This window comes from Phycodurus eques, chromosome 14 (genome assembly GCF_024500275.1).
Source record: "Phycodurus eques isolate BA_2022a chromosome 14, UOR_Pequ_1.1, whole genome shotgun sequence".
In the NCBI taxonomy this organism is placed as follows: domain Eukaryota; kingdom Metazoa; phylum Chordata; class Actinopteri; order Syngnathiformes; family Syngnathidae; genus Phycodurus; species Phycodurus eques.
Window position 1 is genome coordinate 8,284,454 of NC_084538.1, and position 20,898 is coordinate 8,305,351.

The 20,898-nt window shown below is 39.3% G+C and overlaps 2 protein-coding genes across 6 annotated transcripts in view; one reads left to right on the forward strand and one right to left on the reverse strand.

Moving 5' to 3' along the window:
• The window catches only part of LOC133413229 (ribosome quality control complex subunit NEMF-like), a 14,952-nt gene extending 4,083 nt beyond the window's left edge, over window positions 1-10,869 (forward strand). Inside the window, exons 10-32 of one of the 4 annotated variants that reach the window (XM_061697310.1) lie at window positions 1,724-1,799; window positions 1,874-2,014; window positions 2,623-2,831; window positions 2,926-3,105; window positions 3,608-3,671; window positions 3,741-3,829; window positions 3,904-4,007; window positions 4,405-4,467; window positions 4,530-4,642; window positions 5,294-5,351; window positions 5,422-5,480; window positions 5,927-6,047; window positions 6,915-7,146; window positions 7,229-7,271; window positions 7,344-7,393; window positions 7,876-8,017; window positions 8,255-8,332; window positions 8,402-8,596; window positions 9,369-9,404; window positions 9,642-9,748; window positions 9,826-9,869; window positions 10,075-10,154; window positions 10,223-10,869. In XM_061697310.1, coding sequence (XP_061553294.1) covers window positions 1,724-1,799; window positions 1,874-2,014; window positions 2,623-2,831; window positions 2,926-3,105; window positions 3,608-3,671; window positions 3,741-3,829; window positions 3,904-4,007; window positions 4,405-4,467; window positions 4,530-4,642; window positions 5,294-5,351; window positions 5,422-5,480; window positions 5,927-6,047; window positions 6,915-7,146; window positions 7,229-7,271; window positions 7,344-7,393; window positions 7,876-8,017; window positions 8,255-8,332; window positions 8,402-8,596; window positions 9,369-9,404; window positions 9,642-9,748; window positions 9,826-9,869; window positions 10,075-10,154; window positions 10,223-10,300 — 2,362 coding nt within the window. In that variant the 3' untranslated portion in view covers window positions 10,301-10,869. Of the gene's footprint in view, window positions 1-1,723; window positions 1,800-1,873; window positions 2,015-2,622; window positions 2,832-2,925; window positions 3,106-3,607; window positions 3,672-3,740; window positions 3,830-3,903; window positions 4,008-4,404; window positions 4,468-4,529; window positions 4,643-5,293; window positions 5,352-5,421; window positions 5,481-5,926; window positions 6,048-6,914; window positions 7,147-7,228; window positions 7,272-7,343; window positions 7,394-7,875; window positions 8,018-8,254; window positions 8,597-9,368; window positions 9,405-9,641; window positions 9,749-9,825; window positions 9,870-10,074; window positions 10,155-10,222 lie in introns of those variants that run through there. The other 3 variants (XM_061697308.1, XM_061697312.1, XM_061697311.1) reach the window with 3 other exon arrangements.
• On the reverse strand, window positions 10,429-20,454 carry pole2 (polymerase (DNA directed), epsilon 2). Of its 2 annotated transcripts, XM_061697318.1 has the most exons (19): window positions 19,729-20,454; window positions 19,208-19,308; window positions 18,282-18,357; window positions 18,107-18,184; window positions 17,881-17,974; window positions 17,710-17,784; window positions 16,932-17,015; window positions 16,764-16,820; window positions 16,625-16,673; window positions 15,725-15,797; window positions 14,741-14,913; window positions 13,728-13,817; window positions 13,598-13,652; window positions 13,430-13,489; window positions 11,830-11,907; window positions 11,225-11,333; window positions 10,976-11,152; window positions 10,803-10,870; window positions 10,429-10,733 (listed from the first exon to the last, which is right to left on the reverse strand). In XM_061697318.1, exons 1-19 carry the CDS (start codon window positions 19,797-19,799, stop codon window positions 10,715-10,717), a joined length of 1,587 nt encoding a protein of 528 aa, XP_061553302.1. In that variant the 5' UTR covers window positions 19,800-20,454; the 3' UTR covers window positions 10,429-10,714. The 2 variants fall into 2 exon arrangements, with proteins under 2 accessions (XP_061553302.1, XP_061553301.1); XM_061697317.1 differs by having other exon boundaries at window positions 10,429-10,870.
• Window positions 20,455-20,898: the final 444 nt, after the last annotated feature.

Genomic DNA, 20,898 nt, shown 5'->3' on the forward strand with positions numbered 1-20,898 from the left:
CATACAGGACATAAGGTTAAAGCTTTATTAGCCTCAGAACACAATCATTTTCAAGAAAGTAAGGAAAGCAGAACACTTTATACCGTAAAACACATTATTGATACATACACTGCATATGGAGTGCGGTTGTTAAGCGGGATAATAATGATATTAATATGATAAATATGGGTGTAGTAAGTTCCATCGATTAACGTACATAATATTTAAATGTGTAATATGAAATCAGGTCAGTCACTAAATGAATAATAATAATGCATTCTAGATTTTACGCCGATCTGAACGGCGTTAACGGTATCGGCCGATAATTAGCATTTTATGCTGATCGGCTGGGCTTTCATGTCATAAGTCGCCGACATCAATCGGCTCCACACAAGACATTAAATTCCGCGTCTTCGTCGCATATGAATCCAAAAGCTAGTTTATTTTTAGCTTTGTCACGTGTCTTGTTGCGCAGTACTGTAACTATCTGACGGCCAATAAAGTTTTCTCAATCTTGTCGGTAAAAAAAACACTTCGTCGGTGTGGGACTATTTTGCGGTGTCTCAGACAAACAACACCTTAAGTTATGTGCAGTCTGTCCGCAACTGAAGTACGTCGTGGGGAACGTCATCTAAATGCTTCAACACAACAAATTTGATCGAGCATCTGAAGAATGTACACGCCCCCCACGCCGCGTTCAAGCAATGCAGGGTGGGGGGTGTGTCAAACGGACTCAAATTCTGGACAACACCCGTCCATTTAGCTGGGACAGTGAGAAAGTTAGAGTAAGCATGTCATTAACATTATTTATGAAAGTAATTTAATTGCAATAAAGTAATTTAATTACAGTAAGTTAGCACCCATTATTTCTGTCATGTAATGTTGATTTGACCTAAACTTAGGTCAGTGGCCAATCCTTGAATGTCCCTTAGAGGTCATTGGTGTTTTAACTCTGGTCTAAAATACTGGAGAATAATTGGAACTGGGATGGGTTCCCGCACGTCCGCAACCCTTGTGAGGATAAGCTGTACAGAAAATGGATGGATGGATGGATACAGTATACAGTACACGAGTATATACAATACATGAACAAGTCATGTAAATAGACACATTGCTCCATCTTGTGATCGGTTATGGTTTTTTTAAACTTGCTGATCGGCCCCAAAAATCGTGATCGTGTAAAGCCTAATGCATACTAAAAATATGCGCTGCAATCATAGTCCGGGTATTATTTACTGATGAGCTAGAATATGATAAAAACTAACAGTAGAGCAATGCAATGATTATTTATTATTATGTGGTGGTAATTATTAATAATAATACCAATAAAATATTTTAATTAATCACTTGTATTTTAGCAATAATAAAAATCATTATGATTTATTATCAATACAGTAAATATGTATAGCATATTATTTTTATATAGTTTTGTTATTGGCGTATATATTTTTATATATTTATAATTGTATTTATATATTATATAGGTAGGTATATAGATTGTATTAGATAATGTAAAAATTAAGCATATTTATAAATTGTAATTATTTTAGCATTTTAAAATATATATACAAAAATAATAATTACTATAAATGCATGACTATTTTTATATTCATCGCACAAATGGCATTAGACGGAATTATTAGATTTTAGACTGGAAAATACATATAATTAAAAATAATCTAGGAAAAGAAAGCGATTTTAGGATTTATTGGAATTATTCATGCATTGTCATTGGTAATTACAGATATGATGAATTCCATCCATTCCTCTTTGCCCAGCATTTAAAAAGTCCCCACTTGGAGTTTGAGTCCTTCAACAAGGTAAATAAAGATATAGATCACATACCATTTGTTGTTTTCTGCTGCGCTCATGTGTCACAATGTTGTCTTGTCAGGCGGTGGATGAGTTCTTCTCCAAGATGGAGAGCCAGAAGATCGACATGAAGGCTTTGCAGCAGGAGAAGCAGGCCCTAAAGAAGCTGGAGAACGTCAAGAGGGACCACAAGCAGAGGCTGGAGGCCTTGCATCAAGTTCAGGTGAAGGCCAAGTGATGACACCTGGGATTTAGAGTCTTCAATGCATGTTTTAGAATGTGGGAGGAAGCTGGTGTACGCGGGGAAAAAGCCGAGGGAAGCACAGAGAGAACATGCAAACTCCGCCGTGCTGCTGAATCAAACATTAATTATATATATATATATATATATATATTTTTTTTATTATTATTTTTTTTTTTTGGCGTCTTTGAATATTGTTTTTGCGTTTATTATTGAATTTGTTGGAAAAAGGTTGCTCCATGTTTTGAATGGGGAAATTTAGCGCCATCTGGTGGACAGATACCAAAATGTCATTTTCAATTCTCATTTTTTGTCGCTGCCAAGTAAAAAAAAATTTCTCAACTCCATCTTATACATAGAGCACTTTAAAAAACAACAACTGCAGTGCTATATTTTAACCAATGACTGAACAATAAACTAAAAAAAATTCGTCACAAGGTATATCAATTTGGTCATATTCCCTAGAAGAGTGAGAGAGGAAGAGCCGTGTGCGCCCTTCACGTTAGCAAACTGGAGGTCCAATGTTTTTACTCCCTCTCATTTCACAGTGTTGACATTTCTGTCTTACTCTCACGTGGGTCACGCGACAGGAAGTGGACCGAGTGAAAGGCGAACTGGTGGAGATGAACCTGGCCGTGGTGGAGAGGGCGCTGCAGGTGATCCGCAGCGCGCTGGCCAACCAGGTTGACTGGACCGAGATCGGCGTGCTGGTCAAGGAGGCGCAGGCCGCCGGCGACCCCGTGGCGTGCACCATCAAGGACCTCAAACTGCAGACCAACCACATCACCATGCTTTTAAAGTGAGACCAACGTGTCGACGCTGAACAAACTGTCTCCTTGCTCTCCTTTGATTTTTTTTTTAATTAATTAATTTATTTATTTTCCGTCTTCTAGGAATCCTTATATCACTGAGGAGGAACAGGAGGAGGAGGCGGAAGCCTTGAAGGAAGCCATGCCGGAGAAAGGCAAGAAAAACAAAAATAAAGACAAAGGTCAGAACAAGAAGCTGCAGAGGAACAAACCCATGCTGGTTGATGTGGACCTCAGCCTGTCGGCCTACGCCAACGCCAAGAAGTAAGTCACCTTTCGCTAAGCCACACCCCAAGCATGTTCACTGGCCAATCACATCGCAGTACGCAACAGCCGTTTCACACTTTCCCTTAAATTCAGTAATACATTTTCAAATTTTGTTTGTATATATGTTGACTTTTTGAATAGATAGTTGTGGTAAATGATCTTAAACTATTCCGATATGATATTGTGCCCAACTGGCCTTATTGCACTTTCCTTGCATGCTTTGAATGGGAAAAAGGAGTGCCACCTGGTGGAAAAATATAAAACTGGCACTTTTTTTGTTGCTTGGAACAAATGTGTCAGTCAGCTTTTGTGTAGCTTTGCCATTTTAGGGTAATTTAAGGAATTCTTCAAAGGACAGTAAAAAAAAGAATTCATAATGAAAAAATAGCTTAAAAATAAAAAGTGAATGGCACAAAATGTCCCTAGGTTGCTTTAGGGTTAAATCTGCATATACCCTATTTTTAACCCCAATTGTTAAAGCCTACATGTCTGGTTACAGGTACTATGACTGCAAGCGCAGTGCTGAAAAGAAGGAACAAAAGACCGTTCAAGCAGCAGATAAGGTAAGAACAGCCTTCTAACCTGCTTTGTTTGGTGAGACGATTGAAAATGCTCTTCCGACTTCATTGAAGGCGATGAAGTCGGCAGAGAAAAAAACCCAGCAAACCCTAAAGGAGGTCCAGACGGTGACCACCATTCAGAAGGCCAGGAAGGTCTACTGGTAGGTGGCCACTTCACACAATTTATTTAGCAATTATCTGTGCCCTCTCAGACATGTGTTCCCTCCTTTGGCAGGTTTGAGAAGTTCCTTTGGTTCATCACGTCAGAGAACTATCTCGTTATCGCCGGGCGGGACCAGCAACAGAACGAGATGATCGTCAAGCGCTATCTGCGGGCCGGTAAAGACGCTTCCACTCAGCTTTAACGTCATGCAGTGTTCCCCTGCTATATCATGCTTCATCATTTGCACCCCTGCTGTATTGCCGATTTTCAAGCAATGGTTTTATGGGTTTTACACTACAGTACATCCACTGGCTAGCAAAATAGCATTGGTGTTGCAGCATTATAACCCTTTAAGCAATGGATATTTGAACACAAACGATGCAGCAACACAGATAATGCAACAATAGTCACAAGCAAATATTCTATATCCTCTGCGAGGAATAGTTTATGTTACTGCTGCTTTCTGAGCTCTGAACTCTCTGGATTATACTGCCCTCGGGTGGCCAGGGGAAGGAGCAGCACAATGTTCATTGAATTGAAGCAGAAACTGTATCTTGAGTTTTTTTTTGGCAGGGGACATCTATGTCCACGCTGACCTCCACGGCGCCACCAGTTGTGTCATCAAAAACCCCTCAGGTGAGTCCACTCACGTTTGTTTCGTTAGCGATTGACGTCTTCGTCTCCGCCCTCCCTCCCAGGTAATCCCGTCCCCCCTCGCACGCTCACCGAGGCGGGCACCATGTCTGTGTGCTACAGCGCCGCCTGGGACGCCAAGATAGTCACCAGTGCTTGGTGGGTCCACCATCATCAGGTGAGTCACTGAGAACAATATTTCCACCATTTGAATTAATTGAGGAAAATAGTTCATCATACTATTTAATAATCATCAATCACTAATCATACTATTTTTCAAATTTAAAGCTTATTCATGAATCATTATGTAGAGAATACAGGTAAAATACCAAACACCATGATAAACTTACAAAATTATGCATATATTTTTAACCGGCAAAAAAATTAAATACAATACTATGTCTAAATAAATGTATTAATAGTTTACTAAATAAAACAAATATATACAGCTAAAACTTAAACAAAAAAATATTTACCACCAATTTAATAATAAAATAAAAATGTATTGTGAAATAATAAAAAAAAAGATACATTTCAAATTTCATCCATAATGAACTTCCATGTTTCTCCTGCTATTTGTTTTCTTTAACAGAATAAAATGGCTAATTTACACCGTAATCGTAATCATGGTATTATATTGAGAAAACATCTTACATATGTTGGTAATATACCCAGATAAACATAATAATAGATCATTAAAACAAACCAACCAAAAATACATTTTAATGCCGTAAGGTGCCGGAAAAGCTCAAAATGTCATCTTGAAAAATGCTTGAACTTGACACACAGATCTTAATTATTGCCTACCAGTGTTTCTGTTGCGTTTTAGGTCTCCAAGACTGCGCCGACAGGAGAGTACCTGACCACTGGCAGCTTCATGATCAGAGGTAGGACCACTTTTAAAACATTTGTTTTACTCACCAAAGTAGGTACTGATTGCTATTTTGTTTTCCTCAGGAAAGAAAAACTATCTGCCGCCTTCCTACTTGATTATGGGCTTCGGCTTTCTCTTTAAGGTAAACCATCAAATAAAGCCACTGCTGTGGACTTGCTGTCATGTTTCCGTGCAGGTAGATGCGTTGCACTGCATATTCGTTTACAAATCAGATTTGTTATTCCTCTAGAGAAAGTGAAGAAAATATAATATCGGGCTGTTCAAAAATAACATTTACTCTATACACTGACACATGCTTGAAGATTTTGTGTTCTGTGAACAGGCCAAAATTCAATTTTCTTTATTTTCTCTAAAGGAACATATTATTATTATTATTATTATTATTTATTCATGTTTTTATTTGTAACAGAATGTGAAGTGTTCCCAATGTATTTGTTTGGATGCAAATGAAAGCTATTAAGGGGATTTTGACCTTCCTATTTCCGATTTCTTATTTATTTTTTTAAAACACACTATCATTCTGACCACAGCGTTCATATCCTTGGACCACATTTTGTCCCCTCTCAGGTAGATGAGCAGAGCGTGTTCCGGCACAGAGGCGAGCGCAAGGTGAAAACGGTGGAGGAGGACGTCGAGGAAATGGCGTCCAGAACGGCCGAGTTGTTGGAGGAAGGGGAGGAGCTCATCGGTAACCGCTGATAGTTGTCTACGTTTACAGTAATCCCTTGCTATGTTGAGGTTCATGTATTTTTTTTTTGTAATGGATCAATGTAGTCCAGTTACCTGCACACCTCTGGTGCAGTTAGCATTATTCTCTATATGACTTTAATGTGGCAGCAATGAATCATAAGCACAAATTGGCTCTTTTACTTTGCAGAAAAAAACTCCACTAATTTCAACTCATACATTTGGTAAGTCACCAAGTTGCTTTAGCAATGCGGTGAACAGGATCAGAATGTCACTGTTTCACACACAAGCCACAGTCAGAGTTTCGTGAAACTAATTCACAAATACTGTCCCAACGTAGCCTGTCGAATAGCTAATGCACACACTCACAACAATAAGGACAAGAACAAAATGCAAGTAAAGAGCAACGTTTAGCTTAGCTTTCTCCAACTACAGTAGTGTAGTTAAAAAGGGAACCAGAAGGGAATTCTGTAAAGCAGCAAGATTTGCCTGCCCTATTTCCCATGATTCTTTGTGCTGCCTACACGCTGTGACGTCACTGTGCAGCACAGTGCCTCACGCTTTCAAAAAGAAATTCCCGTTTACCCCATGTCCGCATGGGATCTTGTTCACGTCACTCAAGCAGAGCACAACCCGCCTTTTATAGGCATGTTTGTATGGAGTGTATAGAATAACTGCATTTCTTTGAAGTATCACTGACTGAGATTGAATTGCATATGTACATTTTTTAAATTTATATAAATAGTAGAATAAATAATTGGTCGCTACTTTAGATTTTGTCTATTGTGGGGGGTTTCTGGAATGTAAACCCTGTGATAAACGAGGCATTACTATCACAATTCTAAGATGACCGTGATCACCTCTGTAGGCGACGATAGCGGCGCTGAGGATGGAGCAGAAGATGAGAAAGAGGAGCTTGAGCCAGGGGGCGGCGGCGGAAATGATCCAGTGGCGATTCCGGACGCGGACGGAACGCCGTTGGAGCGGAGCGACTCGGAGAGCGAAAAGGAAGACGACAGGAAGGAGGCCAAACGGGAAGCCAGCGAGGAATTGAGCTACCCCGACACTACCATCACACTCACTCACCTGCAGCCCAACAAGTACCAACACTGAAAAAAACATTTGACTTTTCAGGAGCGTCAGGATTTGTAATTTATAGTCGTATTTTTTTTGTTGCTCCAGGAGCTCCCAGAACTTCACCGTCAAAAAAGAAGAAGCCTCTCAGGTTCCCTTGCTTGGGCACGTTTTTCACAGAATCACATCTTGCGGGCGCATTAAACAATGAATGTCTCTCCAGGCTGACGTCGACACGCAAGGGAGGAAGCACATGACGGCTAAGCAGAGGAGGTGAGTCAAAGGATTGCCTGTACAGTTGTCGTCGTGTATGAAAGCGCCACAAAGCTTTCGCATTTGTCCACAGCCCGTGAAGGAAAAAGAGGCACAGAGTGAGATGTGGAAACATTTTCCTGACACGGCCGACAGTCGGGATAAGCTGAAAGATACTACAAACAAAAGTCTGCAAAGCCTGATATAATACAGTATGCAGTGTGGCCAAATGGCTCGCCAAACTGCACCGTCAAAGAGTTGAAAGAGCGACCTTCAAATAGAAGTCTTAACAAGTGTGAATTATTTTGTTAACTAAATATTTTGGTCGTTCATCCTTAATGCCGAGGTATCGGATCGGACTGTGTATCTGCTCGTGCTCAAAATCAAGTGACTCTAGTTGGACTCGGGTGAGGGGGGGAAAAAAAAGGGATGTGTTTAGTGACACATCCCTGTTTATTTTACGGCCGGATCTCTGTGTAAAAGAGTTATGGTGTCTTGCTTAGAGACGAGAAGAAGAAGAAGCAGAGACAGGAAGCGAGTGAACTGGAAAAGAAGACTGAGGTTGCGCCCGCCGAACAAGAAGTGGACCGCGGATCCAAAAGTGGCTGCGTACCATCCCAGCAGCCGCTGAAGAGAGGCCAGAAGGTGAGAATTTGGTCATAACAAGAGGCAAGTTAAACTGTTTAACGCAACACATGACAGTAAACAAACGAGCCTAAGAAAACATCGGAGTCTCTTCGATGCGCTTTTAAGAGAATTGAGATCCTCCATTAATATGGCGGCGTGAGAACAACGTCCGAGGTCTCGGTCGAAGCAGCGAGCAACGTTGCGATCGAGAGAAATGAGATCCGCCCACATTGGGTGCTGCTGTTTTGGCAACAGAACAAGCTGAAGAAGATCAAAGAGAAGTACAAGGACCAGGACGAAGAGGACCGCGAGCTCATGATGCAGCTTCTTGGGGTACACGCGCACGCACATGCCACGACGCACAACACAACACAGTCATGCAAGCTCTCCTGGTCTTCTCAGTCGGCCGGTGCGAGCAAGGAAGACAAGGACAAGGGTAAGAAAGGCAAGAAGGGGAAGGGCAAAGAGGAGCCCCCTAGGAAGCCCCCACCTCAGAAGCCCCCTCCCAAAACTCCCCAGGAGGTGACCACCGCCAAGAAACCGCAGGAGACGGCCGCCGAGGGCGAGGAGGCGGCTTCTGCAGAGCAAGACGATAAGGTACTAGCTGCAATATCACATGATTTGTATGTTAAATTAGCGACTGAATATGATTTTGAGTAGTTGTTGTGTTGATGTTTGTGCGCAACGATATATGATAAGGTTTAATAGCAACTTGCACAATGCGGTGTTTGGAAACTCAAGCAAGATGGCTCTTTTTGGGGGGGATTTCCTGAAAAGAGCCGAGGATTACGCCCAACAGCAACGACATGAAGCTTGTCGTTGCTGTATACTAACTTTGTATGGTTTTCTTAGTAAATAAAGCGGCATAATAAGCACGAACTGGCGAATACATGTCACATTCTTACAAATTTGCGCTCACGTAATAGTGAAAAGACATAAAAATAAGAGAGTGAACGAAGGCAGATACAATGTTTTAAATTATTTTTTTGGTATAAATACTTCATAGATTTAAGTAAACAGCAGCTGATGAAGAGGAAGAAGCACATTTGAACTATAAAAGAACATTTTGACATCTTGGGTTTGTTCTTAAGATATCGTTATTAACATTATTGTTAAAATATTACGGTAGCATCCTTATATTATAGTTATTGTTCTTAACAGTTTATGCTTTCCAACTTAATGTATCTTGTTCATTAAATTATTGCAATGTCTTTTAATAGTGTGATGTTAGTCTTAAAAAAATCTGTAAAATCTAATAATATTGTAAATAATATATAACTCCAATTTGTACCATTTCAGAAGGACTCAACTTTGGAATATATAATCAGATTTTAGAACAGACGGGTACTAAATTGTGGTCGTCTTTCAGGAGGACGACGTGGATCCAGACAACCCCGGAGCAGAGGTGACCGCATGTACACCGTTTCGAACTCCTTCTAGCTTCTCAAACTTTTTCCACACCAAGTTCCACCTCAAAACTAACACGTATTGTGCTTCAAAGTTAAAGTATAGTAATTGTATTTGCATTTGCTACCACTAGGGGGAAGCCCACACAGCACAACTACACTCGGGGAATCCTTGCGTCGCTGTTGTGACAGGTTTTGTGTGTGTGTGTGTGTGTGTGTGTGTGTGTGTGTGTCAGGAAGCAGAGAACCTTCTGACGTCACTGACGGGCCAACCTCACGCCGAGGACGCGCTGATGTTTGCGGTGCCCGTGTGCGCCCCCTACAGTGCGCTCTCCAACTGCAAGTGCGTAGTGCTATGCTCCAGTTGACTCAGTGTGTTTCAAGCAGTAAGGGAAGTATCATGTTTTTTTACACCTACAGGCACAAAGTTAAACTGACACCAGGCTCTCAAAAGAAAGGCAAAGGTAAGAACTATTTTTTGAGACGACAGTTAAGTGTCGTTATGTGAACCACTATAGTGACGATAAGGCAGACAACACTCTTTGGGGTTCTGACACATTTGTGATTTAAAAATTCCACACTTATTCCAGACCCTAATTTCCAGAGTAATTTGTGACATTGGAGTAAATAGCTTTATATTTGATTTATTTATTTTTTTGTTCCTTCCAGCCGCCCGCACTGCAGTTTTGAGCTTCATGAAAGCCAAGGAGGCTTCTGTGAGAGAAAAGGACTTGCTACGCAGCGTCAAGGTATCTAATTCATCTTTGCTTTATGAATTGGAGCCAGAAATGAAATGATTGTTTTGCTTGTGCTGCAGGACGGCGACCTATCCAGGAACATGCCTGGCAAGGTCAAAGTGTCTGCCCCTAACCTACTGGCTGCCAAGAGGAAGTAAGACACTGACGTACGCAAAGGAAACCCCATCTACTTCTGGATACTTTTACATATGAAGATGGACTTTAATGAACAAAATTATTCTTTGAACGACAAAAAAGTGACGAACCCTTTTCTGTTGTACCACCTTTTATTTTCACTGGCCACGAAATTAGGTACAGCAGAACCTTACGACTATATAAAAAAAAATAGAATAATGATCTGTCTTGATTGACATGGTCAAGAAAAGTATTACTGTACAGCTAATAAAGGTTTTATGATGGACAATACGGGTTCACTTCCGATTAGGAAAATTGCATTGACAGAAGTAGAAAACAACTGCATTCCATAACATTTATTCATTACAGAACACACAAAAATACAACAAATAATAATTTCATGTACAGTGAAAAGAAAACATTTTCCTTTATCTCTTTTAAAGTCCTTGAAGTTTGCTGTGGAGACAGAGTAATGTTGTTTTAATGTAATGTTTAAATACAACAAATGTACAGAAAAGTTCCAACCTGTCCTCAATGGTTCTGTTGGATGGATAGTACACCTTAAATGTAAAACCACTTCTTGGGAAGGAGCCCTGGTTTAGTGATTTGGGAGGGGGGGGGGGGAGAAATAAAAAATTGTCAATAACATCACAGGATTGAAAATGAGTATTTTCCTTTACAAATCCAAACTTGCATACCGGGTTGACGCAAAGGCAGTCGGAGTGCGTGATGCTGAAGGGGTCGCACTTGTCAGCAAAGACCACGACGTCGGGGACAGGGTACACGCGCAGGGCGTAGTCGTACGCCCAAAACACGGGAGTAACGTAGAGAGGCAGCGGGGCCAGGTGAGCCTGGGACAGGATGGTCCGGACAAACTGGCAACAGCAACAGTGACAAAGTGGGATGTGGTTTTTGTTGTTGTTTTTTCAAATAAGAAAAAGACTCACATGGTTGGGAATGTCCAAGTTGCTGTTGGGCAAGCCCACGCAGTTTCTGCACATTTTGTTGACCAAGTCTTCCCGGATGATGATGAGCTCCTGGCTGCAGTACTGGATCCTGATAGAGAAATACGTATTTAGCCATAACCACATTAACGTTGTCATACGAGAGTCTGCTCGCTTAACGCTAATATACAATGCAAAAAGCCATAGATGGGATATCAAAACTAGCATCAATGTCACAAAAATCATAAACCTTTAAATAACTTATTTCAACACGAACGGTTGTAACATATGCATACACCAGATACAACAGTACTCACGTATATATTCTTTATCCTCCAAAGTGATAAATGGCATTACTAATTGCATTGCTTTAGCTATTGAGTATAAGAAATAATTTTCAAAAAGGATCTATTTCTTTCCCTGATAGCTACATTTTTGAAGGTCCTTCAATTGGAGTTACTAGTTCAATTAATTTTCTGAGAAAGTAATTGGTGACTATAACTAATTACTTTTTAGTCAGTTGGCCAGTGAGCCTTTGTTTATTCATGTCTCGTGTTCTATATTACAAGTTTACATCAACAGTTGGAACTCGTCCACTGCACATTTACCTGCATGGGTTGGTGGTGAACACGGAGAAAGGAACCCTCTCTCTGAACTCCTCAGTGATGTGATCAGCCAGTGGAGGTCTGTGGGCAGGACATAATTCGATAGTAGTCAATTTCTTGGACTCGTTTTTCGGGCAAATAAAATTAAAAAAAATAATAAAAAAAACGGACACATTTTTCATTCGTCGGAGTTCTATTCCTACAGCGACGATGAAACGACAACGTCAGAATTTGACCTAAGGCTATCACAAACTTTGTCTTTTGAGTCGACTAGTAAAGTCAATATTTGGAAGAAAAGCACTTCTCGGCCATACAAGCAAATGAAAATCAAGTACGACAGTAATTGAAATGAGTTGATTCTGGCATCGCCTTGGGTCAGTATAAGACATACGGACATATATTACTGTACTGGAGACTCAGTTCCTGTCTCTGATTCTCCATACGAGTCATGTTAGCCCTTCTTCACAGAGGATAAATAATATATGCCGGTGAGTATACTGAAGAATTATATCTGCCAAAGTCCTGAACAATGCATTGAAAAGAAAAAAAAAAAACCCATTTAAGACGTAAACATAACTGCGATAATTGTGGATGCAAACGTGTGCACACCTGCTTATCAATTGGGATGTTGCTGTTAAGAATTAACTAGTCACATTCAACAATGTTAACTGGGAGTGGGCACACACCTGCCACCATTTAAATCACCTCTAATTAACCCCAAATGAAGTTCAGATGTTTTAGCGGCCTTTCCCTCACATTTTTTTGTTGTTTTCTAGCAGAGGCCTGAAAGTTTTGTGCTGCATTTGGAACAGTTCTGCCATGTTGCACTGTAGGTATGGTGTTCTTTCGGTGACGAGCACTGTTGCGTTTGCACCAAACATACCTTTTGGAACCTTGGATTTATCAGAAAACAACACGTTTTCACACATGCAGATGGGAGATTTCAAGTGTGTTTTGACGAAATGTAAAAAGGCTTTTATGTTTTTCTGTCAGATAAGACTTTCATCTTGCAACCCAACAAGTCCCTCTGCCCCTACCCCAGACAAGCTGGGAGATTGTTGCCACAGCTACTTAACAGCCCGTACTTGCCAGAAATTCCTGCAGCTCTTTCAATGTTGCCGTCGACCTCTCGACAGTCTCCCTGATCAAGTTTGTCATCTTTTCATCAATTTTGGTGGAACTTACACTTACGAAACCACATTAGTTCAGTTGTTTTGTTTTTTTGACTTCCCCTCTCGGAAAGATGATTTTGCCCAATTGAGTCGTACAGGTTAGAGGTCATATTAATGGAGGAAAAGGTTTTGCAATGATTTATCTTGGTCTAATGTTTTTATGTCACAAAAACCGAGCATTTAAACAGGGCGATGTAGAGCTCTTAACCACAGTTTTATCCAGTGGGAGAAGAAACTACTTGACCATCACTCCGTTGATCCCCGTTTGCTTTGTTTACTGTATTTTGCGCCTTCTCTGGGAATTGTCTTCAGTTCAGGCTTCTGATTAACTAAAATGAAACGGCAGGGGTTCTGTTGCAACCTGTTGCTTTGGCATTCATGTGTAACCGCCACCTTAATGAATGGAGATTATTTATTACTACTAATAATACCGTGGCAGGATGGTGCCTGGGCCTGGATCTTCAGGGCCGGGAACGAACACAAACCGGCTACTGTAGGATACAGAAGAGGACAATAACAGTGAGACACTGAGGCAAATGTATATATAATATAAAAAATAAAAAATGCATGTAGGACTGAAAATGCATCTATACTCTTACCTGTTGTGTATGTTAGGATGTGCGCATATGTTGTCAGCTAGCAATTTGAGTGACTCTAAAAGGAGAACAATATCGATGTGAAATGCTGTATTTTCTCAATTAATTGGAACTTTTTAGTTGAAGAACTAACCTTTGAGCGATTTGATGTGACTTTTTCCATACGGGACAGAAGAGAAGTTTCCACAAAAGATGAAACATGTGGGAGGCATTGCGGCATAGCCTGATGAGAACAATGTTAAAATTGCTGATGTTAATATTGCTGTAAAGTAAACTAATAAATATATCCTCAAAGAGTATCCGGTGGATTTACTTTACTGCAGAAATTAGCACTCGACAACAGTGGTTCTCCAAGTTGTTAACCTGGGACGGTTGGGCTTTTTCTTATTGTTGCAAAGTTGCGACCCATTTTCATAGAAGTTAAGAGCAATGAAGATTTTGTTGTTGTTTAAAAATAGCCTCTGAAAACACACATATAGTATGCCGTATACTAATCGCATGAGTTTCAGCCAAATAGAAAACATTTTTACAGTGTGTGTGACAACCTGAATCTGAAACAAAAACCCACATTTAAAAATGTTATATATTACGAGGTATCGTTAATTTTTTTTAAATGCATAGAACAAAAAAAAAAAAATATATATATATATATATATATATATATATATTTCAGAGCATTTTCAAGGATCTTTATTTATTTATTATTATTATTTTTTTAACTCTAACTTAAACATTTTAGTAGGTTAATTGAAGACTAAATTGCCCGTAGGTGTGAATGTGAGTGCGAATGGTTGTTTGTTTCTATGGGCCCTGCAATTGGCTGGCGACCAGTTCAGGGTGTAACCCCCCCCCGTTCGCCCGACGATTGCTGGGATAGGCTCCAGCACCCCTGCGACCCTAGTGACATAACACAACATATTGAAAATAAATGGCATCTTGTGGTGGCGTGCCTGAACCCGACTCCTCGTTTTTGCTCGCAATACAAAGCAAAAACATAATTTACCAAGTGATGCCTCGCGTCTCGAAATACTCCAGCAAAGTTGGGGTGATTCGTTTATTTTAAATAAATAAATATGAATTAATAAAAATAAATGTTAATTGCGTCACAGCATTTATTGGAACGGAGCCGCCGGGAAGAGTGTGCACCTGAAAACATGAGGTTGAGCTTTTCCATCACTTCCACGCTGTCCAGCCACACGTCGGAAACCATGACAAACATGGCGTCCTCGTTCTCCTCCTCCAGCTGCTTAAGCTTGGCCGACGCCTTCACCGAGGTAGTGGACGGACCGCCGAAGAAGTTCACGTTGCCGAAGTAAGCCCTGGCGATAGAAGTGGGGCCGAACGCACCGCGCGGACACGGCATGCTCTCGTCACAACACATGCGTGACCATCACATTGCTCAATTCACTGACGTAGTGAATTTGTATCCATTTAACTTGGGGGTGGAAAAACTACGACCGGTTATAAACGGTGCTCCTTCCGTACTTTAAACTGGCCCACCGAGTATTTACAGTATATTAAGAGTCCTGGAATATTTGTTGCATTACCCAAGCAGTTAGTTTTCCCAAAAATTGATTCATTCATTATTCACTTTTTAATTATCTCATTCAATAATTTTTCAATTGCTTTACCGCAAATATATATATATATATATATATATATATTTTTTTTTTTTTTTTCGCATTTTACTATTTGTTTTTATTACAGACACTGTAATACAATTTAAAAAAAAAAGAATGAATTACTGGATTATTTGCAGTTTTATAAACTCATGTGGGCTGGGTGTACATTTGTATGCATAATGCAAGAATAAAATGTCATTCATGAAAACAGTTTTATTTGTTGCATTAATTTAAAGGGGAATAATACAAATAAAAATATTTACTGAGGGTACTTACAATTTAATTGTATATTTATTGAAAAAAAAAAAAACCTGAAGGAAAACAAAAGAACTGCTATTTTCTTTCTGAAAGCAAATATATTTCTAAGTGACCCCAGCCTTTTGAATGTTAGTGCACATTCAAAATGTTTTATTAAATAAGTAATAATAATAACAATATTAGTACTGAATTTTATTTATAATGCACTTTACATTTTAAGAAATCTCAAATAAGTGGTTATTAATTTTACCTTGTGGCTGATGAAGGCTCTATCGGCGGAGTGCCAAACCCGTTGACGTGGAACACCGAGTCCTCGTACCAGCCTGAAAGAAACGAGGTAAAGACAAAATATTTAGCACGATCTGTATTTATATAGACACAACTTTGCAACAGGAGAGGGGTATATTACAGTGGACACTTATAGGTCGAAAGGTCATTGCATTTGATCAGAGCTTGACCATCATCATTATATTGATAAATGGATACCGGTCATTATTTCAGTTAGTAAGACATCCTTGCAAAGAAACATTGAAAGGAGAGAAATGTTGCTGCATACTTAGAAATAGTAGCCCCACCTGGTGGACAAATTTAAAAATTAAGGGCACAAAAGATGAACGTGAACAAATATGTATTGTCGCTTGGAATAAATGTCTAGTTTTGCGTAGGTTTAGAAAAGCAAAACTTTGTTTTTTTGTTTTTTAAAAGATCCAGTTAAGGCAATTAATAGTACAAGTAGTCTCTCTGGGATGCAAGCCCCTAATTGTTTTTGTACTGCATGTTATTAATTTTTGACATTTTTACCATTTTTTTTAAACATTGTTCTTGCACTCTCCCTCTCTCTCAATATATCCTGTGTTTAAATGTGTGTGCATTGTTTTCCAAGTGTCTTTGAACACCCTAAAACCATTTCAAGTATTTACATTTCTTTTTGTTGTTTCATATTTTCTATATCGTGGAACAGTTTGGAACGTAACTCCGGGATGGAGGGGTTTACTGTATACACACATTTTCTAGGTTAGACTTTTGGACCATATTTTCCTTGCACTTTTAACTTGGATCCAACCCCCGCTGACTTAAAAACACTTAAGGCAGTTGTACGATACACCGTTGCCAACTATGTAGCTACAACAATACAATTTATTCATCTTACCCTCAGCCAGTACAAAACTGCATTCAGTGTAAAGGCCGTTATGAAACTGGTGCCATCTGAATTAAGGCAAATAGCAACTGTTTTTTTTTTTTTTTTTTTTTTTAATCAATTCAAAGATTAAAACTAGATGAAAGGATATTGCCTTGGACATATTGAGCTCTACTGTTCCGGTTGGATCTTCCAGGTAGAATTTCCCCTTAAAAAAAAAACAACAACAAAAAAACTGACATTTTAGACACTGACACACACAAACATACAAGATCAACGTTTCCTCGTGGACCCAAACGCATGCCGCCTGCCACCTCACCTCTTTTAGTTGTGTGATCATGCCGAGTACGATCACACCCCCCAGTTTGGATGCGCTGCCACGTAAAGCTTCGATGGTCTTCAGCTGCACAAAACAAGAAAGAAAAACATAAAAGCTGGTAGCCGACAAGATGTTTCCAGCCAGCGTGGAGTTTGCATTTTTTGACAGCAAGACCTGCTTCAAAAGACCTCGGCCACGGCGAGGGATCTTGATGATTAAAGTCCGCCATTTTAAGCTAACAAGAAGCGTTTTGGCAACTGCTTTTTGCCAGAGTGAAAACACGCCCGCCGCCCGCTTTCTCTCAGTTGTCACTCACTCTACCACCTCAAAAAAACATTGCACAGGACTTAAAAAGGGGGCTATTGATAGTTTGCAATTAGCCAACTTGGATTTTTCATTGGATGGACTATTATGTTGGAATAAGACAAGGGGTAAGAGATCGAATTGAGTCGATCATCGCTCGCCAAAGACCATACGAACATCGATTGGGGTTTTAGGGGGCCGAGTCCAAGCACTAATATATAATTTTTATTTTATTGAGTAAAGGTATGAGTTTAAACAAGACTTAAGAGATTTGCTTTTGCTCTCAAGCTATTTTCAACACTTGAACTTGGTTAATAACTTTTTAAAATAACAGAACACACAGGGACTGACCAATAGTATCAATCTGTGACAAAAACAAATTTAGCCACACAGGGTTTCCACCTAGCAGCGACGATATGAGGAAATCCAGTTTAAAAAAAAAAAAAAAAAGTAATAAAAAGAAAAAATAGGATACCTGAAATTTGTTTTGATTATGCACTACAGCAGCTCCTATGACAGGCGGGGTGAACAGCTCATGTCGACGTGTGCGCTGTCAACAAATACATTAAAAAATAAAATAAAATAGAAAATATAAGTACCACATAAAAGGAATGCCAACAAGAGTGAAAAGAGTCCAAAAACAAACCTGCTGTAAGATTGTGTAGCGCTCCCGAAAAAGTTCCGCCTTGTCTCTGGCGACGCCGCACAGGCCTGGAGCCGAATGCTTGGTCATACTGATGCTGAGAACAACACAAGCTGGATCCGTTAATTGTGTCACAGGCCTATTTTCCTCTTATTTTTCCGTCGTCTTTAGCGGTTCTACTCTACAGTTCAACATGAACGAGAAAGAGAAAACAATGACGTTTACTTACGGGACAAACTTCTTACGCTCCGCATTGTAAATGTATCTGGGCACGTCGAACGCTCCGATGATGTTGAAAATGTTACTTCTGGAAAGGAGTCCAACGCCTCAAATAGTGAGAAATGTCACATTCTAAACTAGGAAAAAGACACATTATAGTGGTCAATGGTGTCAGAGCTACTTACACGGCCTCATCGCAGGATTGAGAGCAGTCCTGCATGGCATTTTCCACCACCGATAGCTCGATCATGCTAGAAGACACTTTTGGACGACCACCATCACATACAGGAAACAACAATTGGCGCGGGTGATAAGGCCTTAAAATAAAATCTATTTTTTTTCCTTCCACAAAAATCCCATAAATCCTACTTCACACTATTCCCCCCCCCCCCTTCACTGACAGAGAAAGCAAATGATAATTACTTCTTCAAAACTAGTTTGGCGAATTAGTTTTTTCCCTTCTGGGATTTGATTTAGTTCTCCTGATAGCAAACAAGCCTTGAAACTTGAATACATTTTAATTTCCAAAGAAATAATGTAAATAATTTTTTTCTTTACAGATAGTGAAAATAAGTGCTTCCTCTTTTCAAAATGTTCAATCGTTAATAATTGAACATCATAAAATTATTTGTCAAACTGAGTTGTACAAGGCGAACGCTAAAAAGTAATATTTACAACTTGGAAGCACATTCATCAGGTCAAACGTTTCTGAACCACTGCAATGTATAAATGAATTATATACTGTACGTCTTTTTCAGAGCAATGGACTCTGATTGCCTTCCATCTCGCTCTTGCCATTCACAAAAACAACATGCAAACAATACCGCTCGTGTTGTCTGTTTCTTAGCATGAATTAAAGTGGCCAATAACTCTTTTGAAAAATAGTCACAAGAGTGGTAATCAAAAGTCACTAAACACTGCGTCCAAATTGCCAATGTGGCAACACTGACTGTGCTTTTAGCAACTCCTCTCCCTTTGCGACCATGTTGTTGGTGTAACCAGTACACTGAACTGCGGAAGCTGCTAAAATAAAAACCATCATAAGAACAATGTGCAAACATAATGTACATTATAATAATTTAAACACTTTTTTTTTTTTTAAACGCCTCACATGGTTGCTTCTCCACAGCATCCAGCACTCTTTCGATGATGTCATCCAGCTCACAGGGCTTGACAGACTCCAGGACCTCCATCAGGTACTTGGTGGCTTCACTTGGACAAGATTCAAACAAGCCAGGAAACTTAGCAACATTCAGCTAAGACAAAATGCGCAATAGACCCGCTTACCGTGGGTGTATATTTCATGACATTTGATATTTATGTATCTGCTCATTATTATTAAAGTGGGCCATTTATCTTCGTTGGGAATCTGAAGATTCGATACTTTGGATTTTGTGGTAACAGTGAAGTGAACCTAAAATAAAAGGCCATATTACGCAGTCAGTTGACACTTAGTTGGGAGAAAGTGAGCAATTAAAATGAGCAAAATGGAGTTGGAAAGCTATCCAAGCCTCTCTCTTGTGATAGATGATTACTTGTGGTCATTAATAAACGTCGCGAAGACAACTATGATCGTTACAACAGCAACTAAAATGAGATATTTAACACTAGAAACGACTTGGTTATACATACGGTCGGAGAATGAGTCCCCGCATTTTGAAGTCTGTCGAAACTCTGGACTTCATTTTTTGGGCGGCATCCATCTTTGTTGACTTTATGGACTTCTGGTCAGTTCTCAAGCTTTAGCGCCAAATGTTTTACTTCCGCTTAATATTTATGTCGTCACTTCCAATGGAGTATAGCTTTTTTTTCTCTTTTTTTTTTTTTACGGCGAAATACAGTTAATAGGTTACTGATAATGCATTTCTGTCAAGCGAGCTAGAAGTTACATGAAAATCATGTGGGAAAAAAGTAGATTAGATTTTTTTTAAAGTGCCATATGAAGCCTCAAGTATGTTACGTTATTGTGTTGCCTTTTATTTTGTCACTCTGTATTGCTTGATGGATAACTTCCCGTTTTGAATTTTAGTAACTTTATTATGGAAACGTTAAGTTCCCATTTAAACTTGTGGACAATCCATATTTTGTTTAAATAATATTTTGTAAACATCTTTTAAAAATTGTATTAACATTTTAATCGCTGCGGATGCATCCTGCACGTGTATGACAAGTGCGTCTCTTCACATAAAGACGAATATTCAATTCCTCATCCATTTCGTATTTATTTCTAACAATTCTATTAACATTTTTCATATCTGCAGAAGGATCACATGTGCCTGAAAGATAGGTAAATACACATAAAAACAAATATTCCTTATATTCTATTTTGTAATTATTTTAATCATTTTAATATTTTTAATTTTCATCCTGGTATTATCCAGATAATTATATATAAATATTGCTATATTTTTTTTTTTTTTTTTTTTACTTTTTCACCCCACGCTTTGTCTGTAAAATTTGGGTGAAATCAGGTATATGTCTCTGTGTGTGACATCGTGTGAATAAAAGGAATATTTGCTACAAAAGAAACTGGACAAATTAGACATTTCTGCCTCTTTTAGTCACCTGTGGTGCTGCTGGGTCAATGTATTTCAAATACCATATGTAAGCAAAAATGTTCTCAATATCTTCCCAAAGTTTAAACACGTGGGTCAATTTGAACACCAATATAGTGTAACAGGATGTAAAAATAACTAAAATTGTTCTACGCTTCATAGTTATTTGTGTTAAGTTTAACTTATTTTACATTTTCTTTGTACCCAATCAATTTAGGAAATACACAAACCCCCCAAAATGTATGGC